This window comes from Phyllostomus discolor, chromosome 12 (genome assembly GCF_004126475.2).
Source record: "Phyllostomus discolor isolate MPI-MPIP mPhyDis1 chromosome 12, mPhyDis1.pri.v3, whole genome shotgun sequence".
Taxonomy (NCBI): Eukaryota; Metazoa; Chordata; class Mammalia; order Chiroptera; family Phyllostomidae; genus Phyllostomus; species Phyllostomus discolor.
In genome coordinates, this window is record NC_040914.2 from 19,703,681 (window position 1) to 19,725,829 (window position 22,149).

Consider the following 22,149-nt stretch of genomic DNA (forward strand, 5'->3'; position numbering starts at 1 on the left):
AGAGACAGGATCCAGGGCAGAGTTCTGGCAACTGGATCCAATTTTTTTTAAAGATTCCATTTATTTTTTTTTAGAGAGAAGGGAAGGGAGGGAGAAAGAGAGGGAGAGAAACATCAATGTGTGGTTGCCTCTCATGTGCCCCCTACGGGGGACCTGGCCTGCAACCCAGGCATGTACCCTGACCAAGAACTGAACCAGTGGCCCTCTGGTTCCCAGGCTGGCGCCCAATCCACTGAGCCACACCAGCCAGGGCTACTGGATCCAATTATTGACTCCAGAGGATTCCAACTACATATGTCAAGTAATTCTCTTTGTTCTTTTCCTGAAGCCAGCTCGCACTAGTACAGGGCTTCTCCACCTCCGCAGGACAGGTCTGTTAGACAGGACCACTCTCTGCTGTCGGCGCCGTCCTGTGCCTCTAGGATGTTCAGCAGCACCTCAGGCCTCGACCCCCTCTCACCCCACCTGTGACAACCAGAAACACTGCCACACTTGCCAGATGCTCCCTGGGGAGCAAAACCCCTGCTGACTGAGAACCACCCCTGGGTCAGGGTTTCCGAACCCTGCACCCAAAATGTTTTAGTGAATACACTGCCCATTTTGCACGTCCCACTCGCCATTTTCCATCCTGGTCAACTTCTGGGAAATGCCCACTTGAGTTTTTCTAAGAAAAGACAGAGAGTGAGAGAAAGAAGCAGCGACTTGGAGAGTTTAAGATGGAAAAGGGAGTAGGGTCTCTTACATGATACTTCGCTGCATGTTGGCGGCAAAATGGTCCCTTTCCGCTCCTTCTCCTCTCGTCCCGTCAGGTGCTCTGGAACAGACATCCAAATACTTGAGAAGACTGCTTGTGCAGACATCAAAACATACAACCTCCTTCTTTCAGGGGGAAAAAAAAAGATCCCACAAAATCAGAAACTTGAGTTTCCCCTTTAAGAAGAAACTCCCCTTTTTTCTTGGACCAGAATAACTTGCCAGTGAGAAGTATTAGTGCAGACGGAGTTCCAAGTCAGAGGATGAGACAAGAAGCCACTTTTCCACATGGAGCCTGTGCTTTACACGTGATCTTTTCTGAGCTGCTGCCCATGGCCAATCATGGGAATGGACCCCTCTGCCCCACTGACTGCGCCTGCCCCAGAGCTGACCATGCTCACCCTCTCCCAGCCCCTCTGTCTCCAGTTCATGTGAATTCTTTCCAAATGGCTTACATCTCTCTTCCCTCCACTTGATGTATAAAAATGCTGAATACACTGGCATATACACATGTCTTTGGTTACTAGAAATCGGAGTAACAAAAACATTACTGAAAAATTGAGGATTCGTAAGCAGGATCTTTCAAAACCTGGAGGCCATGGTGACAAGGAATGACGTAGAAGCATCTTCAGTGGTGAACTGCTTGAGGGCGCCAGGCCAGAAGGCTCACGTCCTCATTTCTTCTAGGTCATAAAAGCCCCCCTTTCCTAGCCTGCCTGCTCCCCTAGCCATTCCCCACTCCTATGAAATATTTTACGCCTTTCCCCTAACTATGCTACTCTGCCTCAACTTCTAAGGCTTCAAACAGCTCAGCATCCCTCACAGACAACTGAGGAAGCTGAGATAAGAAAGGGAAAGTGCCAGCCCCAGGCAACGATGGACACCAGACATGCCACCTGGGCCTCTAAGTGTCCCCACCGCACTCCCTGTCCTACTGAGTCAGAAGCTCTGGGGTAGGAGGGCGAAACCTGCAGGCCTAGCGAGCTCCCACTGGACCCTAAGACAAGATGGAATTCAGGAAAGGTCTTACTTAGACTAGACTGTCCTGCCTCGCCCCTGCCCCCCACCACCAGCCCCGTTGCCTCCTTCTCAGGCTGTATAAAATGCCACCAATTCCAATGCACTGAAATGGGGATGGAACCAAAGAGGGCTGATCTGAGTCCCGTTCTCTGCCGTCTCCCTCACCAAGCCCCTGTTTTCACATGCTAGCTCCCCTTTCCAAATGTTCCTCTCCTGTCCCCACCAAGTGCCTCCCCCTTACCCATCAGACTTCCCCCTCACCTAAGAACATCAAGACCACTCTCTCTTCCCTCTCCACGCTCCTCTGGCCTTCCCTCTACCCATTCTTGGGCAACCCCAAGCCCAAACCTCTCAGCAACCCTTTCCTTGGCCCTACCCCCCCCCCCCCCCCCCCCCCCCCCCCCGCAAACCTCCTTATGGCTCCACCCCCTCCCAGACCAGGGCTTCCTTCTTGCTGACCAGCCTTCAGAGGCTTTCCCCCTGGCTCCGCCCTCTAACCAGGTACACACAAGGCCAGGCTACTCCCTATCCGGGAGGTTCCCCATCTTCTAGAAGGCCTTGGCCTGGATCCGGACCTTACCACTAACCTCACCACTGACCTCCCCCTGGCCCCACCTCCATTCAGCTATGCCCAACCCTTAAAGCTGACCCCGCCTCTCCTTCCCCTTTTCCTGGGCCCTGCGCACCGCCTTCCAGGTGGCCCTGTCCCGCCACGCCTCGCATGAAACCCTCTTCGTCTAGCTGTGTCTACCTTCTACCCGGCCCTCTCCGGCGGATGCGCTCCCGGACGCCTCAACGTCCCTCACGCCCGCTCCGCCGAAGCGGACAGACACCGCAAAGTCGTGGACCTCGGGCGTGCGACACGCGCGCAGTCCTTCAGTCCCGCGCGGTGGTCCCACTTACCTCGCGTCGGCCCCGCACGCCGCTGTCTGAGGCGTCCACCGGGAACTCCAGGACGCTCGACTGCGCTCCCAAGTTCGCGCCACGGAATTCGCGCGCAGACTTCGGCAGCCGGGGGCGGGGCCGAGCCGAGGGGCGGGGCCCGGGGGTTGTCAGCGCCGCCGCCGCTCAGCAGACGCTGTGAATTGTAGTTTCCAGGGAGGGGAGCTGCTAGGAAAAGGGGGTGAAGTGGAACGAGCCCTCCCGCAGAGCACGCTGGGAAAAGGCCCGCGCCCTCTTTCGCTCTGGACGGGTGGATGTAGTTGCAGGTGGCCCGAGTGACTGACAGGGAAAAAGGGACGTTCGGGGAAAACCGCTGCGCGAGGCACGGCGGGAAGAGAGGCGGGAGGCGGCGCGGGGCATCCCGGGAGCGAGGGCCTCGGCGCGGGGCATTGTGGGAGGTGGACACCGCCTCGGGGCGGGTAGGTGAGTGGGGAGGGGCGGGAAGGGTGCACATCTGGGGGAGGGAAGAGGCGCAACTGCGTGGGACAGCGGGAGGGAAGGGACCGCGGCGGGCGGAGCTGGGAAGGGTTGCGAGAGTGAGCTGGGAGGGGCTGCACGGATGTCGGGGAGCGCAGCTGGATGCGGGGAGCATCTGGAATGGGGCCATGTCTTGAACGATTACGCACCTCTGGAGGATGATACCTGTAGGTGGAAGGAGGGGACCACAGCTGGACTGGGGGAGCGCACCTGAGCAGGAAGGGGACACAGAAGAATGTTAGTGACACTTCTGAGAATTGGCCACAAGTGAATGGGGTACACATCTGTAGGGAAAGTATAATACTAGATGTGGGGAGTACCTCTGGATATGGAAGCATTTCTAGGGAGCAGAGGCCACAGCTGGATGTGGCAGCTCATAGGTGCTACACCTGGGGAAGGGGCAGCAGCTGCATATCGGAGACACACCCAGGGACCAGGGAGCCACAGGTGTATGGAGAATAGGATTGGGGGTGAAGGGCCCATGACCGAGTGTGGGAGCATGTCTGGAGATGGAGCATCTTTGAGGGGGGCGCGGCTGTACCGCCCCTTGGAGGGGAGGGTTCCATATGAATGGGGGCACTAGAGGTCACTGCCACGAGTAGGAGACACATCTGGAGGGAGAGGAAGTTTTAGCTGGAAGTTGGGAGCACATTTGGGGAAGTGCCCACAACTGAGCTTTAGAGTCCTGTTGTGGGAGCGGAACCCCAGCTGTACCTTGGGGTCACATCTGTGGGGGAGCGAACCAGAATTGGAATTAGGGGTCAGGATGGGAGGCTGCAACCGTCCCTGGAATAATGCAGGTGGGAGGAGGCCAAAGGTGGGGTGGAGGCTCATATCTAGAGATTAATGGAGGTGCATCCTGCCCCAGAGGCTGCTTGGAGAAAGATGCCAGCACCAAAGAGGCAGGTCAAAAATGGAGGGAGTGGGCACCTCAGGTGGCGATGGCTCTGTGGTCTTAGGTACTTGTCCTCCCCCCTCTCACTCAGACGCCCCAGGATGGAGCCCCCACCTGGCATGGCGGTGGGGCCGGAGGAGCAGGAGGAGCAGGAGCTGCTGGAGCGGGCCTTCTTCTCGTGGGCTGAGTTCAGCCGCTTCTTCGACACGTGGTGCCAACAGCGCCTGGCGCTCTTCTTCGTCCAGAGCTCCATGCACCTGACACGCTGCCACTGGGCCAGGTTGCCCCCGCTGTACACACTCATTGACGTGCTCAAGTACAGCTACGTGCGGCTGGTGTGCAAGGACGTGCGTGCTCCCAGCCGGCCTGCCATAGGGTGAGTGAGCTGAGCCACCACCCTGCTGGGTGCTAGAGGGGAAAAGAAAGCAAGGGGCAGGGGGAGGCACAGCACCCCCCACCCCGGGATTGGGAGAGTAGAGATGCCAACTGAAACAGCTAATGATACCTTGCAGAAAGGCTGAGAGTCAAGGAGGGAAGCTTACCGAGAGTGAGTGGAAGAGACAGGGAAGGGGAGGGACGGTCACACACAGTGAGAGACAAGGTAGGCTCCACTTACAGATGTTGTGACAGAGACCCATCGAGAGGCAGAGTGACACCCAAGAGACAGAAGAAGAAAAAAAGACTCAGAAATTCCAGAAACATGGAGGCTCGCAGCCAGAGACACCACCCAGAGCCAGAGAAAAACAGGTGAAAGGTGGGTTTGGTGCCCATACTAAGAGATCATTGACAGAGCTGCAGAGAACGCCATAGGACAAAGAGAGACACACCCATCCATCCATTCAATAAACACAGGTCCCATTCCCAGGCTGGGGGCTAGGGATATTTCACTGGGGAGAGAGGGGAGGTGGTTGTTTGAGCAAGACAGAGAAATACCCTGCCCTTCTGGAACTTTCACTCTGAGCAGGAAGAGTGATGTTACATGCACAAGCATATATATGTAATCCCCTCCAACTATAACGCCACAGCAGGGGCAAGTAAGAAACTTGAGAGAGCAAAGAAACACACCCAGGTGGCAAAGGGTAGTTTGGTGGTCCCCAGTTTTAAACTGGGAACATTGCCCATAGGATGTTAGCTTCTAGTTTCCACTGAAACAGGAAGAGACTGAGCCCACTTTCCTTTGCAGCAGCCCAGTCACACCAGGCTTTGGTGCTCAGGTTTGCCACAGACCCCACCACTCTCTGCTGCCTCGTACTCAGCATGGCCACTTTCTTGTTTTGCCTGCCTGGCCCTCACAGGTTCAAGTTCAAGACTTGTGGTTTGGGGGAGCCATGGACAAGAGTAGAGTGCCTAAGAACCCAGACCCTGCCTTTCGGCTATGTGAGACAGGCTCTACCATTTCCTGGGCGGGCATTTTGGGCAACAAACTTCTCATACTCGAGCCTCAGTTTGCTCATCTGTGAAATGTTATCACTGTACCCGCCTCATGGGGCTGCTGGGAGGTTCCCATGAGACCATGCACAGGAACACGGGGCGGCTGGGTAAATGACAGCTGGTACAGGAATTGAGAGCACAGCCTTCCAGGTACAGACCATGGCTCTGCTGCTGATTAACTGGTGACATTGAGCGTGCGTGTGACGTCACCTTTCCTGGGCCTCAGTTTCCTCAATTGGAAAATGGGAGAATTACTAGTACTGATCTCATAGGGTTTGTGAGGATTAAATGAGATAATATGGGCAAACAATTCAGAAGAGTACCCGACACAGCATGAGCACCCTCTAACAGCAATTTTCACTCATAGTTACTTAAACCTGGATTGTGAGATTACTATCCTCAGTAATTTATTCACCACTTCTGGAAACAGAGACTCAGAGATCTGGAAGCAGGACACCATCAAACACACCTTGTCATACAGAAATCTAGAACATTGGAACTCGCAAGGAGCTTACACTCAATCTAGAATCTCTCTTTGTTAACAAAATCTAATTCAGAATAACACTGAGCACCTACTGTGGGCATGCTCCTTGCTGGGCATTTTGAACCCAGCGCTGGTCTCTGCCCTTGAGGAGCTCAGAGCTAATGGAGGAGACAAAGACAAAAACTAAAAGGCAATAGTGATCCACAGTAGTGAGAGACAGGTTGAAGAAGAAGAGAGAGGAGTATAAAGAGAGTGGTCAGCTCCACTGGAGAGTTTATAGGGTGGTTCTGGAAGGCTTCCTGGAAGAGGTGACCAGGAATCTTGAAATTTTTATTTATTTCTCTATGTATGTACAGTATCTGATTTAACAACCATGTGACACATACTCTGTGCAGGCATGTCTCAAGGGCTCTACAAATATCAGAGGGAGCCAGGGATGGGGGTACAGGGTGGGGGAGTGGCAAGCTGTGGAGGGGACTTGGCCTGGTGACTCAGTGGACAGTGGGATGGTCCCTGAATGGGGAGCCCAGAAATGGGAGTGGTGGACGAGCCGCCTCCAGGGTGACTTGGGGCCATCAATTCTGAGCCCTTCTACCCCCACGCTGCTCAGGGCCTCTGCTGTGTCACAGCCTGGGGACAGCCCATGCACAGGCTGAGGGCCGAGGCTGGAGAAAATTAGTGTAAGAGATGTGGCTGCAGTGGTGTCAAGGCCCGGGCCCGCGGGGTTGAGTCTGTGGGCTGGGGCTTTATCCTGGAGGCCCTGGAGAGCCCCAGGAGGGCTGTGAGCAGGGTCACCGCTGGGCGTAAAGAGATCCTTCTGTGGCTGCATGGGGGACAGACTGGAGGAGAGAGATGGCAGACCCGGGAGAAGGGTGGAAACTCGGGCTGAGGGGCCAGAGGACGCACAGAAAGGCTTCCTTTCAGCTCCTCCTTCCCCCTTTGCCAGAGGGTGCACAGTGGCCTCTCCAATCCCCACCCCCATCCCTGTCTCCCTCTCCCCTGGGCCTCTCTCGAAGGCACTCTCCTCCCCAACACAGGATTGGCCCCACCTTCGCCAGCTTTTGAAAACACAAAGACCTCGAGAAGCTGAAAGACCTGGAAGAAATGGGCAAGTGATGTATAAAGCAAATCAAAGCGGTGGCACTGTTAGAAGAAAAAAAGATATTTTGAAAACAGTGGCTACTTTTAATTTCCTGTTTACGGTGCACCAGCTTCTTTTCTAACATCTTGTCATAATTTAATCCTCTGACTTAGTCCTTTCAACAAGCCTCTGAGGACAGAATTATCATTATTAGCCCCAATTTCCAGATGAGAAAACTGAGGCACAGAGAGGATGAAACACTTTCCCTGCATAACACAGCTGCTAAAGGGGAAAACCAGGATTTGGACCTGCAGTGTTTAATCACAAAGCCCATGCTCTCTCGTCCTCCTGTTTCTCTCCCTCCTTCCCTTCCCCTCCCCCTCATCTTTATTTCAATCGTGGATTCTCAATACAAGAGTTGAATGTGCGGGCACCCTAAAGATTTTTGGGTTCTAGGTGCTATGGTGTTTGTTCACTCATGGAAGAGGTTCGTTTTGAGCACCTACTGTGTACAGGGTGAATGTATTTTAGGTGCTGGGGCTTCAGCGGGGGAGCTCCCCATTCAGGGAAGAGCATGTGTTACTCATGGGCATTGATCAAACCATCATCCCAATGGGTGATGAAATCTGCCCTAGCCTGGGGAGGTTAAGGAAGACTTCCTGGAGGAGGTGGCACTGACTGAATCGTGAAGGATGAGTAAGAGTTCATTAGGTCCAAAGAGCAGAGGAGGATGTTTCCTGAGGAAGGGAAGAATTTGCAATAGGTTGGTGGCAGTGAGAAGGCAGGGAAGTGGATGGTTTGGAGAGCGTGGAAGACAGGATGGGCAGGACTTGGTGATGGGTGAGGGGCAGGCCTCAGTGCTTGCGTCACACAGTGGGATTCAGTCTTTCGCTCATCACCTATTTACTCAGCGCCTCCCAGCAGCCAGGGGCTGTTCTGGGCGCTCAGTAAAGGAAACAGGGAAGCCCCGCCCACGTAGAGTTCATGTTGTGGGGTCTGCAGAATTACACTCCCAGCCAGGTGGAGAGAAATTGCAAAACGGCGGTGGCACTGCAGTCGCTGTAGATGACCGTGAGGTCCTGGAACTCCAGAGGGGACGTGCTAGTCTCTGCAAGATGGACAGCTTCACAGAAGAGATCCTTTAAAACGTGTAACACAGGTTCGAAAAAGTGCACCACCACACCCGTGCAGCTTAGGGAGTCTTCCCCACATAGAAGGCACAGGCAGCCAGCCCCCAGGGGAACAGGAGACAGGACACGCCCAGGGCCAGGAAGCCACCTCAGGCCCCCCAGAGGGTTAGCCGCCCCAGGTCAACTGCTGTCCATCTGTCGCCAGCAGCAGTCAGCTTGCTTGTTGTCAAACTTCCTGTAAACGAGAACCACCACATAGTGGGTCCTTTTTTGTGCCCTCTCACACAGTAGGTTTGTGAGATGCATCCACATTGTTGGAGGTAGTAATGGTTGGTTCATTCTTCTTGTTGGTTGGTTTTGCATTTTAGGAGTATATTACAACTTATTTTTCTACTGTGTTGTTGTATCTTTGGGTTGTTTCAAGTATGTAGCTGATACAAACAGTGCTTCTGTGAACATTCTAGTACAGTCTTTTTATTTTATTTTATTTATTTCTTCTTAGAGAGAGGGGAAGGGAAGGAGAGAGGGAGAGAAACATGAATGTGCAAAAGATACATTAATCAGTTGCCTCTCACATGCCCCCCAACTGGGGACCCGGCCCACAACCCAGGCATGTGCCCTGACTGGGAATTGAACCTGTGCCCTTTCCATTCGCACGCCAGCACTCAGTTCATTGAACCACACCAGCCAGGGCTCTAGTACAGTCTTTCACTGCGCAGCCTCAGACATCTGTCTTGAGTGAAATTGCCATTCAGAGGGAGATGGGTGACCAGCATTAGTCAGTACCGCCGGGCAGTTTCCCAGAAGTGGTGGTACCATCTCAGCCTCTGCTGACGATGTGAGAGAACTCTGGTTGCTCCATGTCCTCATCGTCACTCGCTGTGCTCAGTGTCCTGTGTTATCACAGTGGAAATGTGTGGGGCCATATTCTCAGGGTTTAAATTTGTATTTCCTTGTCCACTTTGAGCACCTTTTTGTGTATACAAAGCTTTGCAACATAGGAAGCCAACTTCCATTGTTTACAGATGCATAAAAAGATCAGTGGGAATGCCAGCCACCCAGGAGGGTCAGGATTCTCTCTGGGGACAGAGGGAGGAAGGGGACGTGGTAGGGGCAGTTCACAATGGGCCCAAACTTCCAATGTTGTTACTGCTAAATCAGAAGCAGAAACAGGACTATCTGAAATGTTTTATGTTCTTGAAATTGTGTGAGGTAACTATAATAAAACGTTCATTCACTTTCAATAGCTCTGGGGCGGTGGGTACAGAATTCAGCACATGCATAGGGCCTGCCCCCTTGCAGACACGTTTGAAGCACTTTCCACAGAGTAGCTCTCTTAATCCTCACAACTATGGGAAAGCGACAGTGAGAATAACCTCTCTTTTAACAAATGGGGAATCTGAGGCAGGCCTGAAGTCACTTGCCCAAGGTCAGGTACCTGGCATATCCCCAAGGCCCTCTGCTCTTCTCCGTGCTGGAAACCACTTAGTTTTTAAAAAGAGTAACCAGAAGCAGAGGGCAGCGGGGTGGCATGACGGCGACGGTGGTCGTTCCTCCCACAGGCACCACGAGGCCGGCTGCCCTGCCTTCATCATCGTCAAGCTGAGCCCACTGCGGGACCGCCTGGTGGTGACGGAGTGCCAGCTGACACACTCACACCCGGCCTGCCCGATCGAGTTCGCCTACTACTTCCGCCCGGGGCGCCTGCTAGCCAACACCTGCCTGCCAGTGCGCACCACCAACAAGATCTCCAAGCAGTTCCTGGCACCAGCCGATGTGCACCGCCTGCTCTCCTACTGCAAGGACAGGGACCACAGCGTCATCGACGCCCTGCGTGTGCTCGAGGGGCTCTTCCACACCGACCCTGAGGCCAAGGTGGGGTCTCCAGAGAGGCAGGCTGGGGCGGGTCATTCATTCATCCATCCATCCATCCATCCTCCCACTCATCCATTCACTCCTTCCAGTCATTCCTTTCTGCCTTCATTCAACACATTCTTGCTGAGGCGTTGGGGATGATGCAGCAGCGAAAAGACACACCTGCACTCAGAGACCTCGCCTCTAGTGCACGACTGCCCAGTACTACTTCCAGCCTTGTGGGAAAAGGTCTGAGGTTCCGCACTGCCTGGCAGAGGAGCCCCCGGCTGCAGTTGGCTATTGAGGCCTTGAAACGTGGCCAGTAGGACGGAGGAACTGGATTTTAAATTTCATTTCACTGTAACTAACTGAAATCTCAATAGCCACTGATGGCTTGGGCCATCTTGCACAGGTAACTGCTGGAAGCAGCGTGCAGTTCCAGTGAGAGAAGCCAGCAATAGGCAGGCATATCCAACCAAATACAGTGTAATGTCAGCAGGGCTGGGCACTAGGAAGAAGAGGATTTGAAGTAGTGGGGGGCATTTTTTTTATTTTAAACAGAACTACATGTGTAGGGAATGCACAAATGATAGGTACACTGTTCGATGCATGTTCACAAGGTGAAAGCACCCTGTATGCAGCACCCAGATCCAGCATGAGATGGGAGGCTGCTACATTCTGTCGTGAGGAGTGGGACAGTTAGTTGACTCCCATCCTGTGTGCAGAGGGAAGCGAGTTCCAGGCAGCGGGAGCAGCCAATGCAAAGGCCCAGAGGCAGGAGCAAGCTTCGAATGCTGGAGGGACAGTGAGAATGCTGCTCCCCCACGAGGCATCTTTCTGCTGCTTCCGTCCAACTTCAGGGCCGGAGTGGGCACAAGGGAAGAAGGAAGGAAGGAGAGAAGGAAAGGAAAGCAAGTGGCTTTCTCCCCCTGGCCTTGTTTTTCTTCACACATGAGAGCAGTCCCAGCTCGGGGTAAAGATGAGGAAGGAGCCTGAGCTGGAGCTGGGGAGAATGGTCCAGACCGGATTCCAGAGGTGTCACCAGAACCATAAGGCCACCACAGCTGTGGCATCTGGGTACAGGAAGACAGGGGGCCATCCAGCATAAGAACACTTATCTGTCACAAAGGGCTGTTAAGGCTTCTGCCCTCAAGTGCCACATCAGGTCAGGTCACTCTCACTCACACTTTGTGGGCCGAAGCAAGTTCACATGACCCAGCCTAACTGCAAGAGAGCAGGCAGGATCAGCCCTGCCCAGGACCTGGGACAGCAGAGCCGTGATTACTTGGCAAGTGACACCTGCAGGCTTACAAAGTGTGGTTTTGCCAACAGTCTCCCTGAGCCCTGCCTGCACCTGGCCACCTTGCTCCTGCTCTGCTGTCACACAGGCTTCTGGCAGCTCCCAAATGATACATCCTCTGTGCAGACAGCCACTCTTCACATCACACCAGCCAATTCTGGGCAATACAGTAAGAGCCAGAGACTTGGTTTTATTTATGTTGCTATATGCTGAGAGCTTTAAATACATGCTAGCTCTGCCGTTTCCTGGCCATGGGGCATCCAATAAGTTGCAAAAAAAAAAGTTAAATAACTTCTCTGGACCTCAGTCTGTTCATCTGTGGAGTGGGGCCAGGAATAGATACTACTCCACGGGATAGTTAGGGCTGTGTAAGGATCGAGTGTGTGTGCGTGTGATTTTTTCTTTGGGGTAGTCTGGGCAACAGGACCGCTCTGATCCTGATCACGTGGTGCGGAAGGCAGCCGGGCACTGGCGTACAGGAAGAGGTGTGGATGGAAGGTGGTAGGTGGTGTGACGGTCTCTGCCCGTCACACCTGTGGAACCGGCCTTCACTGGCGGGTTCACCCCAGTGCTGCTGATCTGTGCATCCCAAAAGACAACCGCTCCTCCCTGGGCCACTCTGTCTGCGCATGTGTACCTCGTGCGTGTGTTTCAAGCCAAAAGCCTCCGCGTCCGGCCTGTGTATTCACTTCCGCGAAGGCAGCGGGGAGTGCACTGTCGGGAGCTTGGGCCCAGATGCCTGGGTTCAAATCCCGTCTCTGCTGCTTACTGCCTATGTCACCTCAGGCAAGCAGCTGAGTCTCTCTGTGCATCAATTTCCCCATCTGACAAGCGGGGGTGGTAACAGCAGTGCCTGTTATACAAAGCAGTTATGAGGATTGAAAGAGGTAACGCCTCGGACCTGTGCCCCACGCTGAGAAATGGCTTCACGTGGGGTGTTCACGCTCCTCAGTGTGTTATGTACCTGAGATCGTCACGTGGGTATTTTATCATCTTTGTTTTGCAGGCTGTCTCTTCCTACTCTGAGGGCCAGCGTGCCCCTGCTCAGGGATGAACCAGCACTGGGCACCTCGTATTTGCTCAGTAAATGTGTAGTAGATAAATTCATTCATTTGTGTATCCTCCACCTTCATCAAATACATCCACCCTCCCCAACAACTCCTTCCTTTCTCCCCAACCATTCTCAGTGACTTGATCCCCAGCCCCGCTACTTGTTAGGTCCGTGACCTTGGGTGGTCCCTTCTCTGCTGTGGCCAGCTCCCTCAGACCACCCTCGAGTGCAGAGAGGCCTCCCAGATCTCAGCAAAGCCATCACGCTCATGGCCACTGTAGGGTATGGTGAAAAGACATAAAAGTCAGCAGGAGGAAGAGGCGCGTGGGGCAGGGTCCGCGAGAGAACAGGCACCAGCTTTCATTGCTGCTCCCAGTGCGGCTGTGTGGGTGGAGCTTAGTCCTCCCAGTGATGCAGTGTGAGGAGGCAGGTGGAGTGCCCCTCAGGGAGGCCGCCTGAGCCTTGGTGTCCAGGGATTTTGTTGGGACCGGACACAGACACAGCGGCCTGTCTGCGTGGCTGACCCTGGTCTCCCACCCCTCCAGAGGTCAAGGAGATCTTGCCTGTCCCAAGACCCCACCATTAGTCCCACTGTCGGCAGAGACTACCAGATAAACAAAGGCAGTCTCATCAGGCAGCACATTTCAAGGGCTGATCTCCCCGGAGCTGGGCAACAGCCAAGCCTTTCTCTGGGAAGTGCAGGGGTCGGACAACCCGGACTCACTGGAATCCCTGGAGATTCTCAGCCGCAGTCTGCACATGCGCAGTGTGAGAAAAGTGACCCCCCCTCTGGGCAGCGCCCCTCGCTCAGCCAGAAGGCCGCGCGCTGCCCTCAGGTCCCTCGGCATTTCCCTTTAGCACGCCCGCCTTGCTCAGGTAGCAGTGACAACAGCTGACACTCAGCAAACAGGGACCTCTTGTCAGGCCCCCCACACGCTCCGTGTGGATGACTCCTCACAGCGACTTTACAAAGTTGGGGCCAGCATGCTCCCCACCTGTGCAGGTGGGGACAGCTGAGGCACAGAGCAGTTCAAAAACTTCCCCCAAGTCCCACAGCCGGGGTGCAAATTCACACAGCTAGGACGCAGAGGAACCTGGGTCCAGGGTGCAGAAACTACGGAGGAGCCAGTCGCTGGGCCTCACAGCCTCGCCGCCGCAGTAACGCTGGCTGGGCTCTGGCTCATGGACACAGGGCCAGCCCAACGGGGCGGGATGTAGACCTGCCTAGGTCCCTGCGCTCTCCTCCTCAGTAAGTGTTGTTTAATGAACAAATAGCTGTTAAAAAAAAAAAAAAAAGAAAGAAATTTAAACAGCTCCTCTGCCCTCTTTAGAAAGAAAACCCAGAATCAGAAATCTAAGTTTTCCCACTAAAAATGGAAGTGAACTTCTAATTAGCTGAGTGCCAGCCAGGCCCCGGGCAAGCCTGAAGACAAGTATATTTTGTGTGATTGCTTTTCCCTCTTATTCCTGACTCCCAAGGAGCAAAAGAAAAGAACTTACCTAGTACCATAGAAGTGTGTAAGTTCTTTTTAACCCGTTATAACTATTTTGACTCTGAGGTACAATCGACATATAACGTGATATTAGTCCCAGGTGTATAACACGAGTCAGCACTTGCGCATGCTGTGGAATGACTGACACAGTAAGTCTAGCGAATGTCCAACTACCTTCATCTATGCGTGAGTTTCTGGACCAGACACGGAAGGTTCTGTGACGATGGAAACATTCTAGATCAGGGACATCTGGATGTTCAAGGAGCCGCGCTGGCTTCGTGTGGCTCCTGAGCACTTGGAATCTGACTAGTATGGCTGAGGGATTGACTTTTCTATGTATTTTAAAATCTTAATTCAGTTTGCTACATGTGGCCAGTGACTACCGTCCTGGACAGAGTGGGTCTAGATAGAAACTTCTGCTGAGATTAACTGATTAATTAATTAATTTAATCCTCACCTGAGGACATGTTTATTGATTAAAAAAAGGGAAAGGAGTGAAAGAAACATCCATGTCAGAGAGAAACGTCAATCAGTTGCCTCTCATATGTGCCCTGACTGGGAATCGAACCTGCAACCTTTTGGTTTGTTGCCCAACCAACTGAGCCACACCAGCCCAGGCTGACAGCAATTAAATCATAAACTAATATCACAAAAGTGAATGACAGTTGAAAAATTGTAGTGGTGTTGTAAGTAAGTCAGTGGCAAGCTTATGAGGGGGGATCCCCCCAAAACTCAGAGTTATCTTCTGGAGGGCGCGCCCCCACCATGGGCATCAGTGCACCAGCTGGCATTGTTGTGAGGGGCTGAGTTTGGCTTCAGTGCATTCTTTTTAAGACTCTTTCCACATGTTTGCCCATTTCATGATGGCTGATTCACGAGCGCACCTGCCCACACTGCGCGGAGTGTTCAGCAGTCTTTGACCAAAAGTGGCATGACCCCATGCCCACCCTCCCTATTCATCCGATCTCATCCCAAGCAACTTTTCTTTGTTTCCTTGGATGAAAAAAGCCCTCAAAGGGAAGCATTTTGCTGATGTGAAAGAGATGAAACAAAAAATGACAGAAGCACTAAAAGGCATCAAAATCAAAGAGTTCAAAAACTGTTCTGAGCAGTGGAAAGACATCTCCATAGGTGTATTGCATCAAGTAGAGAGTACTTTGAAGGCGACTGAAGTTTAAACATATGAGAATAAACACCCCATTTTTTTTAAATTCCAGGGGGGTTTGGGTCCCCCCTCGTACCTGGCTTTTTCATAAAATGTGTTGCATTGCAATACTATTTAAGATGCTGAGCATATCATTCCAGGGTTAGGAAAGCAGTCACCTTGTTCTCTTTGGATTCAACTAGAATTTTTTCTTGTGAGTTTATTTTTTTCCCCCCTGGAAAGTACTTTTTAACTGGTCTGGTAGAAGGAGATTGGGTTATGGCTGCACAGTCCGGAGAGATATGCGTTTAGGCTGTCCTGAATCTTGGCCCTGCGGCTGTGGGTCAGCTCCGACAGGGACTGGCAGAAGGAGCCCTGACCGCCTGCCTGGAAGAGGGGGCCTTCACTTATTGCTGCTAATCCCCCTGCTCCATGAAGAGGCTTTTGTGCAGTAATAATGAGGCCAGGGTGACGGAGGCCAGGGCAGGTGAGAGGGACAGAAGGCGAGGTCCCATAGCCTGATCACCCAGCCTCAGCACGGTGTGAACTCCAGATTTGACAGCACGTGTGACTCGAAGTCCTAGGAAAGGCTTATCAGCCGGGGAAGGGGTCATCTGATTGGAGTTTTGAAAATACCCCGCTGGTCCCTGTGTGGGGAATGGACAAGGGGGTTTGGGTGGAGACAGGCAGCCCGGTGAGGAGGTGAGAGATGGTGGTGGCCGTGGGGGTGGGGAAAGCAGGCCGATTCTGGACTCATTGTGAAGGTCGCTTCAGGGACTGTGGGGTGGATTGCATGAGGGGGGTGGAGAAAGAGGGATGCCAGGAACCAGCCCTGATGTCAGGGCCTGAGCTCTGGAGTGAGTGGTGGAGCCATTGGCAGATATGGGGCTGGGCAAGAAGGGGCAGGGTTGGGGAGCGAGAGGCAAGCGTGGCTTTGAACCGCTGGTCTCAAGGGACCATGTTGCTGCAGAGGCGGTTAAGTAGGTAGGTCTGGAGCCTGGAGCTGCAGAACTGGAGGTGTCAGCCTTGAGGGGGTGATGGCTGTGTGGCTGCATGAGACCACTCTGGCAGAGACTGGAGAAGGGACAGGGGAGAGCATGGGGTCTGGTGCAGTGGCAGGGCAGCATTTAGAGGTGGGGCAGGGGAGGAGGAGGGCAAGCAAAGGAGCCTGCAGAGGAGATGCCCGGGAGGAAGGAGGTATACCAGGCACTTTCAGGGTGACAGAGGCCAAGAGAGACCTGTGTTCCTGAAAGGAGACAGGGCCACTGTCCTCAATGCTGTGGAGAGCTTAGGTAAGGCAATAATAACAGCTGGGACTTGGTACATGCCAGCCCTCGTACCCAGCTTTGGACACAAATGGTCTCACGTTAGCCTTCTAACACCCCTCTTCATTGGGCATTATTATCTCCATTTTACAGACAAAGAAACTAAGGCTAAGATGCAAAGGAAGTCACTTGCCCAAGGACTCAGAGCTACTAAGAGGCAAAGCCAGGATTCCAAAGCAGACTGTGTACGCTGAACCTCCGCTCCAGAGACGCAGGGCTTGGGTGTCAATGCACATGCGCGCGTGCGCACACACACACACACACACACACACGCTCACTCATTCCAGATGCACTGAGCTGCCACTCTGGGCCAGCGGTCTGAAACACAATGAAACCCTCGAGGGGCTGACACCTTGGGGAGGGCACCCAGGCAGTAAGCAAATGAGCAAGTAAAGGTGTGACATGCTTCAGGGTGGTAAGGGCCATGGCCGAAGGGCTTAGAGAGAGCCGAAGGGTTTGTTTACCTAGGATGGTCTGAGAAGACCATCCCGAGGATGTGGTCTTTGAGTAGAGATGATAATTATACTAATAACGAACACTTCAAGAGCACTTACTATCTGGGTGAGTATTGTTGAATAATAGCATTGTTACTTGTGCCAGACAGCATTCAAAATGCTTTTTTTAAAAGATTTTATTTATTTATTTGTTTATTTATTTATTTATTTGAGAGAGGGCAAGGGAGGGAGAAAGAGAGACACATCAATGTGTGGTTGCCTCTCGTGCGCCCCCTACCGGAGACCAGGCCCACAGTCCAGGCATATGCCCTGACGGGGAATCAGACCAGCAACCCTTTGGTTCCCAGGCCAGCGCTCAATCCAGTGAGCCACACCAGCCAGGCGCTAAATGCTTTAATTGACTTCATCCTTCCAATCAGAGATACTCTCGTCATCACCATTTTACAAATGAGACAGAGGTCAGGTAAGCTGCCGCAAGCCACGCAGCCGGGAAGTTGGGCCCCAGCATCTCGGCCCCCTCAGTCTGGCTCCAGAGGTTCTGCTGGATCTGGCTCTCCGTGCGCAAGGACAGGAGTCTTCAGTTCCCAGAGGGGAAGCTGGGGGACAAGGAGGTTAAGGAGCAAACAGGCACAGAGGCTGAATCATGCGGTTAGAAACTGGTGGGGCCGGCACCCACGCCTCGGCAGCCTGGCTTCACAGTCTGCGCGCTTTCTCACTGCACCAGTGGCTCCCACTCTGAGGGCTCGTTGCAGTAGCTTGCTGGGCCCCGCCCCCAGAGTTTCTGACTTAGCTGGTCTGGGATGGGCCTGAGAATAGGTATTTCTTTTAAGATCCCGACAGGTGAGACTGACGCTGCTAGTCCACACCTTGCAAACCACTGCCTTAGATGCCAGTTCGCAAACGCAGGCGATTAGCTTCGAGCCCACATTTTAAATCATTCCTCTCCACTACCTCCTGCCGGTCAAAATAATAAATGCATGCCCACATGAATGAATGGATTCCCAATTCCCCCAGCCGGGGAAACAGACGTCGGGGAGCTGGGGGTGGCAGCCCAGGCATACCCTGACATCCTTCCCTGCCTGTTTCCTTGTCTCCCTGCCTCCCCGCCCCGACCCGCAGGTGAAGCTCGTGTTCATGGAGAACCAGGCGGTGGTGGAGACGGTGTTTTTCCTGACGTCGCGCACTCGGGCGCTGCTGCGGCGCTTCCCGCGCATGCTCCTAGTGGACCGGCTGCCCGGATTGCAGGGCGCGCTGGACCTGTTGGCGGTGCTGTGCGTGGATGGTGCTGGCCACGCACGCCAGGCCGCCTGCTGCGTGGCGCGCCCGGGGACGCCGAGCCTGCTGCGCTTTGCCCTGGCCTCGCTGCTGCAGAGCGCGCCAGACGTCAAGGGCCGCGTGCGCTGCCTGACCGCGGGGCCCGAGGTGACCGCTCAGCTTCCCGCCGTGCGCCAGCTGTTGCCAGGGGCGCGCGTGCAGATCTGCCGCGCGCAGGGCCTCGAGACGCTCTTCAGCAAGGCGCAGGAGCTGGGCGGCGCGGGCCGTGAGGACCCCGGCCTGTGGCCGCGCTTGTGTCGTCTTGCCGGTGCCTTGTCACCTGCCGCCTACGCCGAGGCGCTGGCGGAGCTGCGCGCCCACGGCCCAGCCGCCTTCATCGACTACTTTGAGCGCAACTGGGCGTCCCGCCGCGACATGTGGGTGCGCTTCCGTGCGTTCGAGGCAGCCCGCGATCTGGACGCGTGTGCCCTGGTACGCGGCCACCGCCGGCGCCTGCTGCGCCGCCTCAGCCCCTCGCGCAGTATGGCACAATGCCTTCGCGATCTGGTGGCAATGCAATGGGCTGATGCCTCCGGAGAGGTGACCCCCGATGGCCTGGACAGTGGGGGACCTTGGCTGGAGGGCCAGCCATGGAAGGCGGCCCAGGTGGAGAGCGAGAGGGGAAAGGGCCTGGAGAACGGAGACTGGGGAGGGGCCCCGAAGGAAGGAAGTATTTGGAGAGGTGCCCAGTTGGAGGAGTGGGCCAGAGTCCTGGAGACCAGAGGCCGGGGAGGGGCTCTCTTAGAAAGTGAGAAGGGGAGAGGGCTGCAAATCCAATACTGGAGAGGAGTCCACCTGGAGAACCAGAAAGTGAGAGGGCTGGAAGGGAGTGTCTGGAGACGATCCCAGCTGGAGAAGGAGCGTCAGGCAGGGCCACAGATCAGAGACTGGAGGGGGGCCCAGCTGGAGAGCAAGAGCGACTGGGGACTGGAAGGGTACGTCTGGAGGCGGACCCACTTGGAGGACCAGGGGCTGAGAAGGTTGGAAGGCTACACCTGGAAGATGGCCCGGCAGGAGGGTGAAAGGCTTCGAGCTCCGCAGACCACAGACGGGAGGAGGACCCAGTTCCATCACGATCACGAGAGGGCCAGGGTTCTCGAAGGGAGCACCCGCAGGGGGGTCCAGGTTCAGGACGAAAAGCTCTCTGACCTGAAAACCAGGCACCAGAAGGGGCCTCAGGCAGGGGCAAAGAAGGGAGGGGAGCTGGAGGTAAGAAACTGGAGGGGGGCCCACTTGCAGAAGCCCCTGGAGTTGGTGCCTGAGAACAGAGACCCAAGGGGGTCCCACTGGGGAGCTGAGAGGAGAGGACCAGAAATTAGAGAAGAGAAAGCAGTGAGATCAGGGGTTAAAAGAAGAAGGGACCTGGGGGAGCTAGTTCTGGTCCAGCTCGGGGACACAAGGGTGACAAGCCTAGAGAATGGAGGGGGAGGGGGGCCTCAGTCTGGGGGTGCCAGAAGCAGAGCAGAGCAAGGAAGGGAGCGTGTGGACACAGGAGGGAGGTGTGTGGGGTTGGGGAATGGAGTCCTATGTGGTGCCCCTGTGGGAACTGTGTTTAGGGGTGACCCAGGATGGGCAGTGACCAGAAGAGTGTACCTGGCCGCAGGGGACAGCCCGCAGGAAGGATGTGAAGGGGAAGGCCCCAGGGAACCAAAGAGACCTCGCTGCCCTTCGGGAGAGAAGGAGGTGGACTGGGAGCCGCTGGCCAAGTTCCGAGCGGCCTGTGGGCCGGAGCTGGCAGAACTGGTGGCCGAGGAGCTGGCCTTTGCCAGGCAGCATGGGACCCGGGGTTTCCACGTGACTGAAGCTGGCTTTGCCCTTAAGGATGGCACCTCAGACTTCTTCCTGGACGGGGCCCTGACGCGCTGCAGCTGCTCCATCCACGCCGCCCGGCGCCTGCCTTGCCGCCACCTCTTCGCAGCGCGCCTCCTCACTGGGGCAGCCTTATTCCATGCCGACCTGCTCAGGGACTGCTGGGGAAGAGCCCCAGAGTCCTGACCCTCAGGCCCCAGCCTGCCCCCCTCCACTTCGAGAGCAGGAGGGCATTCTTCTATCCCAAAGATAGCAGGGGTGAGGCCAAGGAGGCCACCCCAGTGCCTCTGGCCACCTCCAGGGTCTGCTGGGGACCTCATCTTGGCGGTTTGCCTCTCCGGGTCCGAGGGGAAGTTGTCAGTGGTCTGGAAGGGCCTGGAGTCACAGGTGTGGAAGATTCAGCGGTGGCCAAGGTGGACTCTGAGGGCTTCCTGAGGACATAAGAGGTCTAGACAGGGTCAGGCCAGGGCAGCAGGAAGAACGGGGCACACGGAGGGAGGGGAGCACAGCAGGCCCTAGGGGCAGCCTGGCAGGAGTAGACCAGTCAAGTGCAGGCAGTGCAGGGGGTGAAGTGGAAAAGCAGAAAAGAAAGTAGGAGGACAGATAGAGAAGGGAGGGGAGGGAAGACAATGAAGAGATGGAAAGGGAGGAGGGAGGGCGAGAGAAGAGGCAGAAAGGGAGAAGGAATGGAATAGGGGAAACAGAGGGAGGCAGGAGAGGAACCAGGAGCCAGAAGGGAAGAAGGAGGCAAGGGCAGAGGAGAGGGAAGAAGAGGAGGGACAGCAAAGGAGAAGCATGGGAGATGAGGAGAGAAGAGGAACAGCGGGAGTGGTTTTGGTTATGTCTCCAAGGGCTGGAGGCGTGGATCCCCTTTGCTTGCGGATTGGTCTTTCCCAGGGGACAGAACAAGAGGGGGTGTGGGGCATCTGGTGGGATGGGCTGGGGGCCCTTCAGTGGCAGAAGGGGACAGTCGGGACCACTGTGCTTCAAGGTCGGAATAAAGCAGTATTATTTTGGTTTCCATGCAGAGTCCTTGGCTTCTGCATGAGGGTCAGAGGCCCAGGTCTGGAGGGAAATTGAGATGGTCCAGCATTCTGTCATTCTTTCAGTGAGGCCTTCTGGGGCCAGATGGCACGAAGGGGCCCCCGGTGGATCCATATCCATGGTGGCTCAGGCTTCCTCCTGAGTGACTTGAGCCCACACCCAGCACCATCCCTTCCAGCCTCTGCTCAAATGTCACTTTCTCCTGAGGGCCATCCCTGAAGAGTTCTTCTCAAAACTCACCCCATTCTTCCTTTTATATAAGGATTTTGTGTATTTATAGAGTAAGGGGAAGGGAGGAAGAAAAACCCTGGTTGCCTCTCGTAGGTGCCCTGACCTGGGACCAAACCTACAACCCAGGCATGTGCCCTGACCAGGAATCGAACTGGTGACCTTTCTTTTTGCAGGACGACGCCCAACCCACTGAGCCACACTGCTCAGGGCAAGTCACCCCATTATTTTTCAACATTATTCCTTGCAACACTTAGTTAGCATGGCCTGAAATTATACCACGTGGCTCTTTACCAGCTAAGCAGTGCCCAAGCTAACCAGCTAAGCAGTGCCCAAGCTCGCAGAGTATAAAGGCAGACTGTCTTCATCAAATCTCAGCTTCATTACTTACTGCCTTTGGGACATTTGGCTGCTTACTCTGCCTCTTACAGTTTGGGCGTAATAACAGTACCTACCTGAGAACAGAGGAAGGAGCGCGTGTACCAGGGCTCTAACATGCCACTTCCCCCTATCAACATACCCTTTTGTCCAACGATCTGTGTTCCCCAGTCTTAATAGTCAGTCTGCCGTCGCCAAAATATAAGCTCTATATTGTTTCCTGTCATCTGTCTCTCCAGGACCTAGGACAGTGCCTAGGTTGACCCGTAAGCACCGGGTTTGGAAGATGAAAGAATACTAATGGCAGACTGGCTAGTTGAGCTAGCACTTCATCGTGCTTCATCGTTACTATGGTGACAATCGAGTCTGCCAGGAGACTTCCAGCTTCAATAAATAACCTTGCTCCTAGCTCCACCCGACTCACCCATCGGCCACCTGTACCTAAAAACTACAACTCCCAGCAGGCTGAGCGCCGTCAGAGCTTCCCAGCTAGGTCGAGCGCCTGCGCAGTACAATCGGCTGGCCCTGACCTCCTCCTCAG

The 22,149-nt window shown here is 54.7% G+C and overlaps 2 protein-coding genes across 2 annotated transcripts in view; one reads left to right on the plus strand and one right to left on the minus strand.

The window, feature by feature from the left end:
* LIG1 (DNA ligase 1) overlaps positions 1–3,052 on the minus strand; it is a 30,395-nt gene extending 27,343 nt beyond the window's left edge. The window contains 2 exon segments of the mRNA XM_036012483.1: positions 743–812; positions 2,677–3,052. Coding sequence (XP_035868376.1) covers positions 743–759 — 17 coding nt within the window. The 5' untranslated portion in view covers positions 760–812; positions 2,677–3,052.
* On the plus strand, positions 2,549–20,554 carry ZSWIM9 (zinc finger SWIM-type containing 9). The gene is made up of 5 exons (XM_028530171.2): positions 2,549–2,824; positions 3,002–3,138; positions 4,179–4,463; positions 9,776–10,088; positions 17,955–20,554. The coding sequence occupies exons 1-5, from the start codon at positions 2,549–2,551 to the stop codon at positions 20,142–20,144; spliced, it is 3,201 nt and encodes a 1,066-aa protein (XP_028385972.1). The 3' UTR covers positions 20,145–20,554.
* Positions 20,555–22,149: the final 1,595 nt, after the last annotated feature.

Excerpts from the sequence above, each read along its gene's own strand:
- ZSWIM9 (XM_028530171.2), top strand. The coding sequence starts at position 2,549 with ATGCGCTCCCGGACGCCTCAACGTCCCTCACGCCCGCTCCGCCGAAGC. Across the intron at positions 2,825-3,001 it reads AGGGGCGGGGCCCGGGGGTT|GGAAAAAGGGACGTTCGGGG; the intron begins GTCAGCGCCGCC and ends AGTGACTGACAG. Across the intron at positions 10,089-17,954 it reads ACACCGACCCTGAGGCCAAG|GTGAAGCTCGTGTTCATGGA; the intron begins GTGGGGTCTCCA and ends CCCGACCCGCAG.